Source organism: Lissotriton helveticus, chromosome 3_1 (genome assembly GCF_964261635.1).
Source record: "Lissotriton helveticus chromosome 3_1, aLisHel1.1, whole genome shotgun sequence".
Lineage (NCBI taxonomy): Eukaryota > Metazoa > Chordata > Amphibia > Caudata > Salamandridae > Lissotriton > Lissotriton helveticus.
The window spans coordinates 1401790906-1401803411 of record NC_136061.1 but is presented as its reverse complement, the minus strand read 5'-3'; the positions used below and the strand labels follow the sequence as shown (position 1 = coordinate 1401803411).

At 44.7% G+C, this 12506-nt stretch overlaps 1 protein-coding gene across 9 annotated transcripts in view; it reads right to left on the bottom strand.

Moving 5' to 3' along the window:
- KALRN (kalirin RhoGEF kinase) overlaps positions 1-12506 on the bottom strand; it is a 1598314-nt gene that overhangs the window by 13588 nt on the left and 1572220 nt on the right. For all 9 annotated transcript variants that reach the window (XM_078682047.1, XM_078682045.1, XM_078682043.1 and 6 more), the window contains 3 exons: positions 11702-11833; positions 10581-10745; positions 1768-1846 (listed from right to left, as the gene is read on the bottom strand). In XM_078682047.1, the coding sequence (XP_078538173.1) occupies positions 1768-1846; positions 10581-10745; positions 11702-11833 (376 nt within the window). The remainder of the gene's footprint in view (positions 1-1767; positions 1847-10580; positions 10746-11701; positions 11834-12506) is intronic.

Genomic DNA, 12506 nt, shown 5'->3' with positions numbered 1-12506 from the left:
CAGTTTTTTAAATGATTTTACGTCAAAATGTTATTACTACTATGAGTTCAGTACCCCCTTCTGCCTTCAACCACTGGACATAGCTGAAGGTATTAGAATACTTAATTTGTCCCAGTTGCTTATACAAGTAACTTAAACGTTCCACAAAGGTTAGTTCACTGCTGACTAGTGCTATGGCACTCGGTAGTGAGTGAGCCGACAGGAGGCCAATGCATGGATCATTTTCAACATATGACAAGGCCAACGATATATGCTAAAGGTGCGTGCGGCGGGTGGGTTTCTCTTCTTAGCCTATTTTCTATTTCACATTTTCACCTCTCAGAGATGTGATGCCCTCCTTCAAGTAAGAGCCATTAATGATGTGGCTGCAAAGCGTGGATCATCCCAGAAAGGAATCAAAAGAGCAAATGCCCAAAACATTATTGTCTAACAACGCTCAGCCCCAAGCAACCTCCAGACTTATAAAATGTGCGGATATATTAGACAAACAACTGAGGAACAAAATAATGGGTTTAACGTCTCCATTTCAGGTGGGCCAGCCTCAATGGTGAAGTAGAGAATCACACAGCCATGAGGTGGTCCACTGTCCGTTAGCTCCACATAGCGGTAACAGACATGAGAAAAACTTAAGAGTTAACAGACTTAATGGCCCACAATAAAGGCCACTGTTAAACTCTTTCAGTGTTGGATAATGAACGAAATGTCAAAAATGTATATCCTTCATTATGTATCTGTACTGACCATTATGATACCCTATTCATATTCTCGCTCCCAAGGTGTTGATAACTTATTTTTAAAGTGTAAACTCTCTAAAGGTACATTTTTGATATTATGTGTTTTTACTTTCCTTTTACAAACATTGCCAAAATATGTGCATTATGCTGCTGATCTTTTTGTAATATACTTTTTACCTGCACTTGGCACTTTAATAGACTTTTATAAACACGGCTACATGTGTGCGTTATGCTGCTGATTTTCTTTTAATGTACTTTTAACCGGCATCTGGCACTTTAATGGACTTGATTGTCTTAATAAAAATCTGTTCTGTCTAATTTGTTCACAAACACCAGGGTGGTAGCATAGAGAACTTTGCTTCCATCCAATCAGATTTTAATCAAAATTAGATGAGCAAAGTTTGTAGGATTATTTTTTGTCATCATCCTCGTTCATATTGAAGAGGAAAGGAGGTGGACGTTCCAATTACATTTCCAGGACTAAGATGCCCTGAAAAGGCACACAATGAGCGTAACTGTTTGTGGTTATTCGCTTACTTCTTTTCAACCCATCTCCCGCCTCTTGGGTATGGTTGTTGATTTACTCCTGGAAAGAATAAATCCCTTTCCAGGGTGGGAATAGAAATATAAATCACCTTTCATCAAAAGAAAATTGGTGGCTTTCTCTGAGGGAAGAAATGATTTCCCTGTTTAATAAAAAAGGAATGGGAAAGGTATACTTGCACACATGGCAGGGCATTGCCCCCCGTGCAGTTGTACCATATGTACAATTATGCATGCATAGATGTCTCTGCAAGGTCGAATGTCGGAATTGACTAATGTTCTCGAGGAGAATCATGGCTGGAGTGTGACACTTTCAAGGGTTTTTAGGTCAACTCGGGTAAATCTTCGTGAGTTCTTTCAAATGTCACCCAGGCGAGGAGTTTAACCTGTGAGCTCAGATCTGCAAACTTTTCTGTGGACTGTGTCACCAATGTATGCTCCACTTTCTCATCTTCACTTTGACAGCTAATGATAACAGTAGATTGATTACCTGCCGATTTCCTGAAGCTCCGAGTAGGCAAATTCAAAATTGTCCTTCCATAAGACCGTGGACCCGTCCGTTGCCGTATCTTAAAGGAAAAAGAACACAGACGTGAAGCATGTAAAATAGATCACCCAATTACACATTGGTTTATCTTGTTGGACTAGAGTGGGCAGGCACCCCAAGGAATCTAAAGTATGCTTACTTTAGCCAAGGTTTAAACTAAGTTCCATATACCACTCCTCTGCTGTTAACCACCAACTGAGGCAAATAAGTGCGCATCATTTCGATTTAGCAGCCTTATCATTTTGCAAAAAAACAAAGTAGTTCTTACACGTATGAACCGTTGAGACTCTGTACCACGTAGGTTGTAAAAAGGAAACCATTTTCGTCATCATTAATTTGGCAGTCAATGAATTTTGAATGGAAAGGCAAAATATCAGCTAAGGGGAACTTTGTCCTTTACGACACCATAGTGGAGGGAGGCGGTGGCCTACCTCTGCGAAGTGCCTTCGCCCACAAGGGTATCAGCGAGGCAATCTAAGGGCCTGGGTGCCTCGCCAAGGCTACATGCCCATCAGGCCGCCAGGGGAAGCAGGGACAGCATCATGGCAGGGCTTGTGCCACCATGCTAATAACTGCCACCACCCGGCTATTGCTCAAAAATAATTCAAGAACCCCAATGATCGAGGGAAATTACAGCTGGTGGTATTAATAGAGTAATATTGGGGGATATTGTCCAGGTCTAGTTGGAGGAGGTGCCTTCACCCAGGGCCAAATAACAGCCCTTGAAACTCCACACACCTTCAATGAACTTATTTTACATAGGCTGGGTTGGCAGATGTGCACAGTTGGTTTTAGGCTGAAATTGCATTGAGGCTTTATTCTTCCTTGATTAGCCATCATTTTGTGTTGTTTGACTAGAGAGATTTGTCGGAACTCAATGTTATTTTACTAAGCTTTCTCGTTGTCTTAGACCTCACCTCAAAGCCCTTGGTGTAAAACACGACCCTGTGGATACTGAAACATCAACGATTTTATGGTGTGAGTCTTTTCCATAAACACCCCAAATCTCTGTAAGATTATCCAATGAACTAGCTATGCCAAGAGGAGCTATTGGGAACCCATTCTAAATATAATGCTAACTTTTTTTAGATAGGGCTTCATTTAGCACTTCTGCCATTGTAAAGTGCATTAAATAAAAGGTGTTTTTACCCAATATATTTGGCATTGAATGTTTCAGCCTTTGAAGAATGGTGTGCTTTTCTGTCCTTAATGGAGCTCAGACGTATTAAGTGTAGATCACAGAAGACGCTAGAGACATGCATTTAGCTCCATGAAACTTCTGGCCAGTTAATATTCCTTGTCCTCCAAAACATTTCATTCTCTTGGCACACTTTGCAGTGCAACTTGTCCCACCCCTCCTAACAATATAAAGTAAAAGACCGAGACAAGAAGAACTGTCACACAGGCCCTCGTCACCAGCAGGCTGGACTACGGAAACGCCCTCTACGAAGTAACGTCGGCCAAGCTCCTGAAGCGACTGCATCGCATCCAGAACGCGTCAGCGCGTCTGATCCTCGACATCCCCCGCCGCAGCCATGTCACACCCCACCTGAGAGACCTGCACTGGCTCCCCCTCAACAAGAGGATAACCTTCAAACTCCTCATCCACGCACACAAAGCTCTCCACAAGACCGGGCCAGCATACCTCAACAGACGACTCAACTTCTAAACCCCCACCCGCCAGCTCCGCCAGCCTCGCCCTCGTCACAGTCCCCCGCATCCGAAGAACAACCACCGGCGGCAGATCCTTCTCCCACCTAGCCGCCAAGACCTGGAACACCTCCCCACCAACCTACGACAGACCCAAGACCTACTGGCCTTCAGAAGACTCATCAAGACCTGGCTCTTCGATAACTAGCAGCAGCCCCCCAGCGCCTTGAGACCCTCCCGGGTATATAGTGCGCTTTATAAGTGTAGTGATTGATTGATTGATTGATTGATTGGTGGCAGATTTATAAGGATTTCGCACTACTGCAAAGTAGAGCAAAGTCTTGCTAGGGTAATTACTTTCCAATGCAAAGCTTTTTTTGCACTGTTAAAGCACCTTTTTTTATGCAAACAGCACTTTGGGGTTTGGTTCAAGGGTGCGTTCAGAAGGTGGTACCTGGGCTTTCCAGCACAAACACTATGGTTTTCGATGCAAAGCCCTATGTACTAAAACTGTTAGAATGGTCTTTAAATCAAACAAATAACACCTTTTGAAGCAGGTGCAAAGTTAGAGGAATCTTATTTCTATTAACAATTCACACATTGCATGTGTGTCGCACAGTATAGCAGACATTCAATGCGTGAAATATTTTTAAAATGTGTCTACGCATAGAATGTTCTACTGGAGGTGTACAGTTTAAGTATTAAAAACATATGCTAGATATCACACACACCTTTGCAGTATGGTGCAAAGGTTTTTGAGTGGCACTAGACAGTCTGTTTGAGCACCTCTGCAGGGAAAGAGAGCAGCAGCAGGACATATTTTATTAAATCTTCCCCGTTGTGTTCCACCACTCTCCCCCAAATCACCTAAAGGCTTCCCTCTTTCCTTCACTTGAACGCGATGCTAAATTAAAATAGATTTTCTAGCTACATCACAATAACAAAAATTGATTTGATTGCAGTGTTACAATTTATGGTGCAAGAATTCGTCTAAAGTTCCTGGCAAACTTATTAGTGATAATTTATTTTTATTTCTCCTCAGATGTGCCAGAGAAAAACAGCCGAAACGTGTTTCCTCCCTTACAGATATGGACTTCTTTCAAGGCCAGAATGTGCAACAAAGGTTATTGTTCACTAATCATAGGGAGTGGCAGAGGAGCGTTGCTCCACTGACTAGAGCAGAGCCGGCAAACGAAAAATAAAACAATGCTTTTATTTTTCTTTTGCCAGCTCTAAGCAAGCTTGTGTATGGAGGGGTGGGGCATGGGAGGGGGCGGGGGAGGAGGAGGGTTAGTTCACTTCTCAACTACGTATATGGGTTTGGCCGGCCGTCTCAGGCCAACCAGAACAAACATGCACACTTACGTTTTTCTGCAGCTGGGCTGGAGAAACCCCACAGATTCCATGTCCTGAGCCGTGTGTCTTTCCTACCCGCTCAGGCCAATCCTTGCGCAGCTCTGAAGCACGGGGATAGGATGGGAGTCTATCCCAGGGGCTGCTGGGACCCAGGAAGAGGCCAGCAGAAGTGATGCGGGAGGCTGCTGGTGTCGTCAGGTAAGTTTTTAAAATTATTATTAACCCCAACCGCCCTCGCTCGCCCATCCCACCCGTGCTCCCCCCACCGACCCCAACAGCCTTTGTTAGTGGCGACCGCCACTGATCATAGGTGAGCAGTATCCTACAGTGCTGGGTCTCCTGGTTTCTTGGAGAACTTTCAAGCTCCAAGTCTCAGATAAAAAGTATTCTCAAGTACTAAATGACATAGCCAGGGTATCTTAAAGCAAGTTAACCGTGCGAGCACAAAGCCAGTTAAAATCCCATGCAGCCAATTTCGAGGGCTTGGATTGGCTCCGTCAAATAGCAGGACAATGGGCAACTGTTGCCCTTTCTTCCTTCTATTATTGACCTGATGTCACATTTTAGGCAGCCTACCTTTGAGTTGATGACTGTATGACAGTACTTCTGAAAATTCGTTTTGCATATGAAGTCCTATCTGATTAGGCCATATTCCAGTCACAATTGTGCTCTTGGTGCACTCTTCAGGAAATGTAAGCATTACATTGGAAATAATCCAACATAGGTGTGATACAATTAGGGAAACCTTGATGACCGTAGACCAATGCTAGCTGGAGTTTCGCTCTTCTTGCTGTTCAAATTGGTTTGGCTGTGGGGCTGTACAAAGCGATACAAAAGGGGATGATGGACGGAGCGTTTGAGCAAATCAAACACTCACCCCCAGTCTACTGATCTGGGTTTAATCCATCACCGTTCTTTGGCCCACTCAGCCACCCCAGTTCAGACATGGCTATATGTAAATCAGTCTGACCCTGTGCCTCATGGGAACAGTCCAGCCCGAACTGCCAAGCCATGTCTTCCCTGGACCGGAAACAAGCATCCTGGGACCGGTTTTGGATTCATAATCCTCATCAGCCAGGCTATCTTGAATCCAGTGGCCAAGTGAGCAAGGGACTCACGTGTGAGCATACCCTGCCACACTTAGGATGAACAAAGCGATACAAAAGGGGATGATGGACGGAGCGTTTGAGCAAATCAAACACTCACCCCCAGTCAACTGATCTGGGTTTAATCCATCACCATTCTTTAGCCCACTCAGCCACCCCAGTTCAGACATGGCTATATGCAAATCAGTCTGACCCTGTGCCTCATGGGAACAGTCCAGCCCGAACTGCCAAGCCATGTCTTCCCTGGACTGGAAACAAGCATCCTGGGACCGGTTTCGGCTTCATAATCCTCATCAGCCAGGCTATCTTGAATCCAGTGGCCAAGTGAGCAAGGGACTCACGTGTGAGCATACCCTGCCACACTTAGGGCGAACAAAGCGATACAAAAGGGGATGATGGACGGAGCATTTGAGCAAATCAAACACTCACCCCCAGTCAACTGATCTGGGTTTAATCCATCACCATTCTTTAGCCCACTCAGCCACGCTAGTTCAGACATGGCTATATGCAAATCAGTCTGACCCTGTGCCTCATGGGAACAGTCCAGCCCGAACTGCCAAGCCACGTCTTCCCTGGACCGGAAACAAGCATCCTGGGACCGGTTTCGGCTTCATAATCCTCATCAGCCAGGCTATCTTGAATCCAGTGGCCAAGTGAGCAAGGGACTCACGTCTGAGCATACCCTGCCACACTTAGGGCGAACAAAGCGATACAAAAGGGGATGATGGACGGAGCGTTTGAGCAAATCAAACACTCACCCCCAGTCAACTGATCTGTGTTTAATCCATCACCATTCTTTAGCCCACTCAGCCACCCCAGTTCAGACATGGCTACAGGCACAGGGTCAGACTGATTTGCATATAGCCATGTCTGAACTGGGGTGGCAGAGTGGGCTAAAGAACGGTGATGGATTAAACCCAGATCTTTTGACTGGGTGTGAGTGTTTGATTGATTCAGATGCTCCGTCCATCACCACCCTATTTTGTACCGCTGTGGGGCTGTACAGTCTGGCCTAAAGTTGGCATAGGCCAGTAGTGAGACTGGCACCTCTCAGTCTGACGTGTGCTACTTGACGTCTTGGGGCCTTTTTTTCTTTCAACTAAGTTGTAGGCTGTAGTATAGCACAACGTTGCTGAGCCAGAGGTCCATTTTTTCTTGGATACATTTGCGTATTTCCCGAAAATCATAACCTTAGATTTTTGTACATTAAATGTTAGCTTACTGTCAAGATTAAACTAACGTAACTTGTCCAAGGCTTTCTGCAGACAAATATAGGTGTAATCCAGTATTACAATGTCATCAGCGTAGTGCAAGAGTTGAATATGGTGGTTCTGTATTCTGGGTGGGATTGAGCTTGCTTTACCTAATGCAATTCCAGTGTCGGCTGTTTAAAAACGTAAAAGCACTGGAGCTAGGACGCATACCTGTTTTAGACTCCAGGGGTCTATTTGCTGATTTGGATCATTATTCAAGAAGTTATTCTGATAAGTGCTCTTGTAATTTATCATATAACAAAAAAATGGGAAACCCAAATAGACCCTTCTTGGCTTGGGTTTAGATGGGCAGCTATACACTGACAATCAGGAATTTTTTGTATGTTTAACTTATATGGTGCCCGTTGTCAATGTATGTTTTATTTGTAATGTAGTTTCAGTATCCCAATTTTTATGTTTTTTGTAATATAAATCTGACTATTCTTTTTGATACACCTGGCTGTAATTAATGTATTGTTTAATTCTGTCAAAGTTGTTTTGGGCTACTTCCATGAGGGTCATTAGATGGCAATATTTATGCAAGATAAAATTTTTCAAAAGTATATTTTCTAAATGAACCCCTTGTAAGCACCTCTACTTTTCTTACTTTATTACCCAAGCCCAAAAGGGTCTATTGTGGTTTCCAATGTTTTTGTTATATGATAAATTATAACAGCATTTATCACAAGTTATCAGGGTACAGTTTGCCTTACAGAGTTCAGGTCAGACATTAGTGACTCATTACAATCTTATGCCATTTGCTTACACAGCAGCCCTTCCGAAGTCAATTCTATCCATCTAATTGATGGGGAAGACACATATATTAGCCCTGTGGTCATTCCATTTATCCCATATCCGGTCCCCCTTCCTGGGGCATCCTCTGCTCTCGTAGATGACTCTTTCTGCTATCATGCACCAGTTATGTCTCTTTCCCACTACCCTAGTGTCAGCGTCTCCCCGGCTCCCCCTTTTAGGGCAATGTTTCATTTTGCGATTGTTGTTCCCAGAGTGCCCAGAGCTGCTCCATGCGATTCATGTCAGTCGCTTCCCATATGTTGAGGAGACATAGTTTGGGCACAGGAAAAAGCTCCCTCCCACACACTCCCTGCAATTGAAACGTTATAGACTCCTAATACAGTTTAACGGCTGGTCATTCCCATAATAGGTGGTAGAATGTACCCTCTTGTTCGCAGAGCCTTCTACACTTAGCGGCTTCCTTCCTTCCCATTTTGTTAGGGTTCCACAGGAGAGGTATGTTCTGTGAAGTATTTTAAGCTTGATTAGTCTAAGTCTTGATGTTCTGGTCACTTAACTTGGGGAGGCAATTGCTTCCTGCCAGGAGAGTCTTTTAAGTTCCCTAGGTTTTACTGCCAGAGTTCAAGAAGACGCAGAAGAGGGTCATGTAAATTATTGACTATCTTTTGGTATGTCATGGAGATCGCCCGTCACTCCATGTCATCTGTCAGAAGCCTATCTTCCAGTGGGGAAGCCTCTGGCAGGTCCTCATCTGGTGGGATGGCAGCCATAGGGACATGCCTTATTTGCAAATTCCTGAATGTTTCTGTAGCTGCCATTTTGTACTCCTTCTGAAAATCTGAAAACGGCATTACACCTCTCTTCACCCACAGGTCTCCCACCCTAGATATACCTTTGGCGTCCTATTTACCAAAGCCGGAGCAGCTACTTTGACTACCTAGTCTTTCTGCCTCCCATGGGGGCATAGAGTGGAGTGGTGTGGCTCCCTGGTTAGAGGCGGCAGACCCGGGAGCAGAAGTCGGCCCGGGACCAGGGTTCAATTCCCGACACGGCAGGGTTGTGGACCAGGGACAGCGGACTCGACAATTCTCGCCTCGGTGCCTACTCTAACCAGGGTTCCCACTCGGCAACTCTGGGCATTAGCTTGCCTAATCTCCACAACGGCCCCATCAACGCCGGGGATGCCTGGCTCCACCTTGGGGATTCCCAGTAGGGACCATCCCACAGGGAAAGCCAGGATGGGTTCCCCAGCGGTATGCAGCGCCGGGACGCCCCTTTGCTGGGGCAGCTATGCGCTTTACAAGTAGACGCAATTTAACATAGACCGTCAATATTATGCCATCCTAGTCTCTTTGTTACTCTGTGCCACATAGTGATCATGTGGGTTGTTGGGCACAGGGCTGGACTGGCCGTAGCGGGCACCGGGCAATCCCCCGGTGCGCCGCACGGGTGGGGGACAGTTTTGGGACCCTGGGGGCCGTTTTTGTTACAGGGCCGTTTTTGCACCAGCACTATTGGTGTTACAGAAGGGGCCGCACAAACGTCTGCGGCCTCTTCTGCAATGCCAGAGTGCCCCTGGGGCATGCAAAACTGGCTCAACCGCTTGCTGTTCCCCCGGGGCACTACCGTAATAAGGCCCCAGGTGTCTTACCACCCTCCCAACCTCAATATGACTGACGGTTATTTAATTTAAAAAAAACGATTGACTGGAATCCAGACATCCCCCAGAAAAAGCCACGGATAGCGGTTTTCCCACCTATGTTCCACCTCCTTCTGCTCTACCCTCACCCTTCTGGCTTTTATTTTAAATAATGAATATGTAGTTAGAGCTCCTTTTATGTCTTGCTCCATCCTACCCTTTGAGCCGTTCCTTCTTTCTAATTGTGAGCATGGAGAACAATCACATTGCTGGGACAGACACAGTGAAGGCTCCCTGACAGCACACAGATCTCCGCCCCACAGCTGGTGTGCACACCCCGCCTAACCCAGTTTTTATAAGGCCCAGAAGAAGCGGGAAAAGACTAAAAACATCACGCCACTGTCTGTCGTTCCCTGTCTCTTTCGGGTTTATGTAAAAACTGGGGTGATTTCAGGTCAAGTGCCAACACAAGCACTTGCTTGAGAGACAGTTTTTTTCTGAATAGAAGTGAAAAGCAAAACTAGTTTTTCACCACTCTTACATCAAAGCAATGAATAACCGGGTTTCGATTCAGGTGTTATTGCTATTAGATTCCAATGAAAGCCATTGTCAACAGTTTGATTATACTCTCTTCTATTATGGAATTTGAGAAAGGGATTTACCTCATTCCTAAACAGCAGACTGATGGAAAATTAGCTATGTATTAATGTTGTTTTTTAAAGAAGGTGTCCTCCATTATACTTAATGGACTGTGCAAAGACCTGAGTGGCATCCTAGGGCATCGCAGACCTTCTGCACCTGGGCGATTATACAAAACCCATTGCTGACTGTATTATTAATAATTACTGCCATGATGGAACTATATTTGTAATCTTTTTATTTTTGTTCATTTTCCATCATTTCTATTATTTACAGCAATTTCACAAACATGTGTCTGTGGATACAGGAACTGTGGTGTGTTCCATGTTACAAAGGGGTATTATAGTAAATCCTCACCGTTGTCTGGAAGTTTTGCAAATTCGGAAGGCTCACTGGGTACGCTGATTCCCCAGGGGTTGCTGGCACTGACACGGAACTGGTACTGGCCACCCGGGCACAAATCTTCGACCACAAGATACGTGTCCAGGGTGGAAGAGACGGACTGTTGCCACACTGGTGAACCTGGCGTTCAACAAAAGGAAAACTATTACATTGCGAAAACATCTTTTACAGATGGGTAGTAAATATCACATGTTGCAACTCTAGAAATACTAAAAGCATTCTGATTGGGTGTGCCATTGATGGGAGCCATTTTAGATCTGCATGTGACACCTTCTTGTGAAAGGAATGTTGAAGAATAGATGCAGGTGAGGTGTTGGGGCTGTTAGCCATTGTCAGAGTGTGAACCTCTCACTGTAGAAGCAACATCGAGTCACATGTCCGAGGCTTGCAGGGAAGGGATCAGAAACGTGTTTCATCCTCACAGGAGTGTACAGTTTGATGTGCAGCGTATGCGTGTGTCCTGGAATGCAGTTCTGCTGAGACTGGGAATGTACAAGCGACTGTGGAGTAGGACACCTACTTCCCCCACAGCCACTCATAATGAACTCAAGGAAGACAACTCATTTCCAATGCAGTTGCTTGAATAGGAAGTAACACTACCAACCTGGAGAAAAGCAGCACAGCTGCCTGTAAAGTGTTTAGAAGAAAAGGAAGACGCAGTGATATGATGCTTAAATTAATCATAACAGTCCCACTGTCATGGCCACCACTGCCTGACATGCAAGCAATGAAAACAGCAGGAGAAACAGGAAAGAGACTTCATGTTGCTGATGTTGTTACTCCTAAAGGTGGAAGAAAGTAGGTGAAATGCCTGGGAAGCCCAACACTGTTTTCCCAAATGTTATGGAGTACAAACTGCATGAAAGACGGCTAAAAATGCAATTGAAGTATTTGAATTTGCTGGATGTCGTCTCAGAGATGAAACATGGGAGACCTTGGTTGTGTTTGTACACGTGTGTGTGTTAATTCATAGTTTTGGCTAATCAATGCTGGTAGAATGGGATCATTAGAAGTAAAGTGCTGTTTCTCTGACACAGTGGATTCTGCACAGTGCAATATCCCTTTAAAGTCCTTACCTTCTTCCCTATACTCCACTGTGTAGCCAGAAATGGTGCAGTTCCCTGTGCTGGATGGTGGCAGCCAGCGGAGGATCACCGATGTGCTGCTCCTCTCCTGCGCAATGGGGCGGCTGGGCGCTGTCGGAACACCTAAAGGCAAGTACAGGTCACTGTTACACACACTCTTCACCCGCTTTGTATAACTGAAAGGGAGTAGCTTACGACTAACTACAATCAGCACTGTTGTTGCACATAGAGTGCATAGTGTTGGATCTATTGAGGTAGGGACGTGGAAAAGGTGTTACAAAATGTGTTAGAAACGCCTACTGCAAAGAGCAACAATTATATCTTGCCGACGTTTGGGGGGAGGCCAAATATTGTAACTAACATGAAAATGTACATAGAATTATGAAACAATATAAGACAGGTGCTAGTTTATAATAAAAGGTGAGAGAAGGAACACACATGGGCAACATTTTTCTTATCATTGAATGTAAAGCTATTGCGAGTTTCTGGCATTTTGAGAAAGCTCATATTGTCTACAAATGGGAATCATAGGTTACTGTTCTTTAGGTTTGCTAAGAGTTAGGACAGTGGCAGCCGTGTTCTGTTAAGCAACGCTACTGTACGTTCTATCATTAACAAAATGACTATCAGGAGTAGGAGCTCGAATAAATGCAATCTTTTAGAATTCAATAGGATTTGTTAAAATTATTCATAGACTTTTAGGGCTTGGATATACTACTAATATTTGTACTACCATGTGTTTAAAATTATATTGCCTTCCTTGAAAGGTAGACATTTTACAGCCCATATAGAAGAA